At 50.2% G+C, this 4,256-nt stretch overlaps 1 protein-coding gene across 11 annotated transcripts in view; it reads right to left on the bottom strand.

Moving 5' to 3' along the window:
• Window positions 1-4,256, bottom strand: part of AGAP1 (ArfGAP with GTPase domain, ankyrin repeat and PH domain 1) — a 546,965-nt gene that overhangs the window by 352,007 nt on the left and 190,702 nt on the right. For all 11 annotated transcript variants that reach the window (XM_034655451.1, XM_034655453.1, XM_034655455.1 and 8 more), the window contains one exon: window positions 1,203-1,261. In XM_034655451.1, the coding sequence (XP_034511342.1) occupies window positions 1,203-1,261 (59 nt within the window). The remainder of the gene's footprint in view (window positions 1-1,202; window positions 1,262-4,256) is intronic.

The following is a 4,256-nucleotide window of genomic DNA, read 5'->3' as shown; positions in this document are numbered from 1 at the left end:
ACACACACACACCACACACAAGTATACACACATGTATACACACGCCACACACATAAATGTACATATACACATACATACACACCACACAGAAGTGTATATACATATACACATGTATATATACACATACCACACACATGTATATACGTGTGTCTACATACACCATACATATACATATACACATACCATACAGACACATATGCACAAATATATAAGTACACACATATAAGCATATATACACATATACGTAAATACACATGCATACCAGTTACACATCCATTTGTGCATATAAATGTATGCATACATACATGTACATATACATATGCACACACCACGAATGTGCATATGAATATACACACACATATACGTGTAAACATACATATCACAAATACATATTTTTGCATATATATACACCCAGGACACACATGCACATATACATACAAATACACACATCACACAAATATATACATGTGCATATAAATATATATATACATACATATACATGTAAACACACACACACTTCTCCCAAATGCCACCTATACCATGACAAAGAACATGATTATTTAAAATTTATACTGGTCCCTTCCTTCTAACCTAAGGCAGGGAACATGCAGTGGAGAGGTGCTCGAGGGTGTGGTTGCAACAGACCCAGGTCATTTTTTATATAAGGCAATTTGAAGCTTTAAATAATCTCACTGGAAAAATATTTAAACTTTTTAATAAAAACAATATCTTTTATGTTCTTTTATAACTTTGTACCATGGTAAGCAACCAGTCACATTTTTTAAATGATGAATTCCAAAACTTGACAGTTCATCAAAGAAAACTCCCATGACATCCTGGCAAAGGATAAAACAATCCACATGTGTGCATGTGTGTGTGACTCTGTCTCTCTCCCACACACACACGGACACGAGAGAGACAATGGTGGAGGGACCCTGACCGGCACGCACAGGGCCACTCCGGCAGCCTGGCTGACGTGGCCGTTCCAGGCACACTCAAGGCTCTGGTCCCAATCTGACAGCTACACCTGGTCCTTCCCAGGGATACGCCCAGAGGTATGCCCCACGTCAGGGCCCCAGGGACAGCCAGGCCCCCTCGGGATGCAGGCCTGGGCATGCTGGCAGGCCACCTCCCGCCACTCACAGAGCCCCGCCTCCTGCCAGTGAGGAACCACGGCCACAGAGGCCAGGAGAACCACTCACCACTTTGAGCTCCGGGACAGATCGACTTAATGTCCATTCCTGGCTATTCACAAAGGCATCTGTAAAACAGGAGGTAAAGCAAAGTTAGATGCACAACTCACTTCAGTGCTGTCAAAATGCCCCCAGCATGCCACTTCCCAGACCAGGAAAACACCGAGGGTGGTGGGGACCCACCTCCTCACGCTCTTCCACCCCACTCCTATCCCCGGTCTGTGTCTGTCTCCTAAACCAGGACGTACACTCCGTCCAAGAACCCCCAGGGGCCTCCGGAACTTAGCTCTTCCCCACCTCACACGTCCCCGCCTGAGCCCCACAGGCCCACGCTGTCCAGGGGCGAGTTTCGACCCTTGGGCTCCTGCACAGTCGCAGGCGGGGGATCAGGGAGGCCCCTGGCTTTCCGGGAACTGACCCCAAAGCCAGCAGTCAACTTCTGGTCTTTCGGTTTGTCACTATGAGAGGCTCGTCGGAAATCCCACCGACAAAGTCATGGAGGGAATGACTAAGTTTTTCAAATCCAAATGTTCACAACACAACAGCCATTTATGGTTTAGGAGACTTTGTGGAATTCTGACGCTCATGCACATATAATACACAGGAGATGCAGTCAGAACTGTAAGAGATGTCAAAAAGACGGGGGTGGGGGGTGCCCAGCTACTGTGCGGCACTCTGCAGAGCCCAGCCCCCACCCCAGCATGCTTGTGGTGCCCCCACCCCCAGCCGGCGGTCTCTGCCCCTCACCTCACATGTGCAGGTCAGGTGGGCCCACCCAATCCTGATTCCCCACACCTCCTGATCACCTGTTCTTATCAGGGAGACCCCACACCCCCCCCCACACTGAGCACTTACGAGCAGACAGAAAGAGGTACCAGCTGTTCCCACCACAACCAGTTGAGGGCAAACACCTCTCATTCCAAATGGGATTCCCTTTCTATTTTCCACAAATTCAGAAATTTCATCACTCCACGTTACGTCTAAGTAGTAAAGTGATTCACAAAATACCTAAAAGTCAAGGAATGCCCATCATTTTCAAATACATACATGATATTCTAATACCATGGGGTGCAGGAATGGAAGCAAAGGGCGTAACCGTGAGGAACTTCCCCAGGGGCTATCACACAGAAGGACAAGAAACGTGTCTGAAGGAAGCAAGGTGAACACGATCCACGGGGACACCAAAAGGAGGTAGGCGGCCAGCCAACAAACCAGACTCTGGGGCCCTGCAGGGGTGCGCGCGAGGTGGGACGGCCCATCACAGAGGACTCAGCGGCTCAGGGCGGGTCAGGGGGTTGGGAGAAGACAGGAGGCCCTTAGCGGCTGGGGCAGGCGCAGGGCTGATGCAGACACGTCCAGTAACCTCGAAACCTTAGCTGGAAAAGGGACTGGTGTTCCATGTCAGACACACTGGCCTTGGGGGACCCAGCGGCTGGCCAGCAGGCAGAGTGGGTGGGCAGAGGCACGTCGGCAGGAATCAGGAGGAAAGACATTCGTGAAAGCAAAGACCACGAGCAGCTTCTGCNGGGACACCAAAAGGAGGTAGGCGGCCAGCCAACAAACCAGACTCTGGGGCCCTGCAGGGGTGCGCGCGAGGTGGGACGGCCCATCACAGAGGACTCAGCGGCTCAGGGCGGGTCAGGGGGTTGGGAGAAGACAGGAGGCCCTTAGCGGCTGGGGCAGGCGCAGGGCTGATGCAGACACGTCCAGTAACCTCGAAACCTTAGCTGGAAAAGGGACTGGTGTTCCATGTCAGACACACTGGCCTTGGGGGACCCAGCGGCTGGCCAGCAGGCAGAGTGGGTGGGCAGAGGCACGTCGGCAGGAACTCAGGAGGAAAGACATTCGTGAAAGCAAAGACCACGAGCAGCTTCTGCCCCCCACTGAAGCAAGCACGCTGGGGGCTGTCAGGGTGCACCCACTCTTCGGTGAGCCCAACAGCCCCTGAAGTGCCACAAATAAGACATCGCCCGCAAACAGATAAACAAGGACACTGTCAGCACAGGGCCTGACCCCTGGTTGGCACAGGGGAAATGGTAATGAACATCCTTCCTAGTGAACAGCATTGCTAATTAAGTTGCAACACTTATTTTCTGTCACCAACTGCTCTCTTGAAAAAAACAGGAATGTGGCCTTATAGGATCTTCCGGGTGACCCCAACGATCCAGGGAAGTCAGTGACCGTGATGCTCCCACCATGAACTGTACATCCAGTGTCCCAGGAAGTCACCCTGGGGCTGTCCACATAACCGGCCCAATGCAGGTTAGCTAGATTTAGTTAGTGACGGAATACTAAGCAGCCAAAAAATCACCTGAAGCCTCAATGCACAGAAACGCAACCGTCCCCAAGCTCTGGTCAGCGGGGCACGTGTGTGTAAGGGGGCCCTACAGGGACAAAATACGCATATGGGCCTGTCCAGGCTGAGCGGATTTCCAGTCAAGAGCTCCAGACCTGAGGTTTGGGAACCAGGTGGCTTAGGGACAAAGGCAATGAGGTGACTGTCCTTCCCCTGTTACCTGTTGATACCTTCTAAACTTTATCCCATCTGGCATGTAAAAAATTATGTAATACAGTTTTTAATATGAACCATAACAATAAAACAGAGGGTAAAGTGAGAATTAAAACGTGCTCAATTCATGAATGCACTGCTGATTCTTAAACACCCACCACCACCGATTCTGTTTATCACAACTAACATGAAATATTCCTTAGAAATGAAGCAGGGCCCATTAAACAAAGACACAGGGCTACCTGAACACTGGAATACATGTGTGGCGCCTTTTACTTGCAAATACATCCTCACTCCAATGGCATGTTTGTGTTCGTGGCAACGGGATTAATAACATAAATGCTTCGCTGACCCCTCCCCCCCAAAAAAGCTCATCTTCCATTAAAAAGAAACATTTTACAAACTTGCATCGCTGGTCAGAACATAACACCGCCTCAGACAAGGATCAATGAAAAATAACCACAGATTTGCAGAGATGGACATCCCAGGATGCGCCTGGATCCTTCTCTGTCGAGAACGTTCTGAGGGCTGGAGGCTGCGGCCTCTACCTGGGG

Source organism: Ailuropoda melanoleuca, chromosome 2 (genome assembly GCF_002007445.2).
Source record: "Ailuropoda melanoleuca isolate Jingjing chromosome 2, ASM200744v2, whole genome shotgun sequence".
Taxonomy (NCBI): domain Eukaryota; kingdom Metazoa; phylum Chordata; class Mammalia; order Carnivora; family Ursidae; genus Ailuropoda; species Ailuropoda melanoleuca.
The sequence above is the reverse complement of the archived record's forward strand: the minus strand, read 5'-3'. Positions and strand labels throughout refer to the sequence as shown.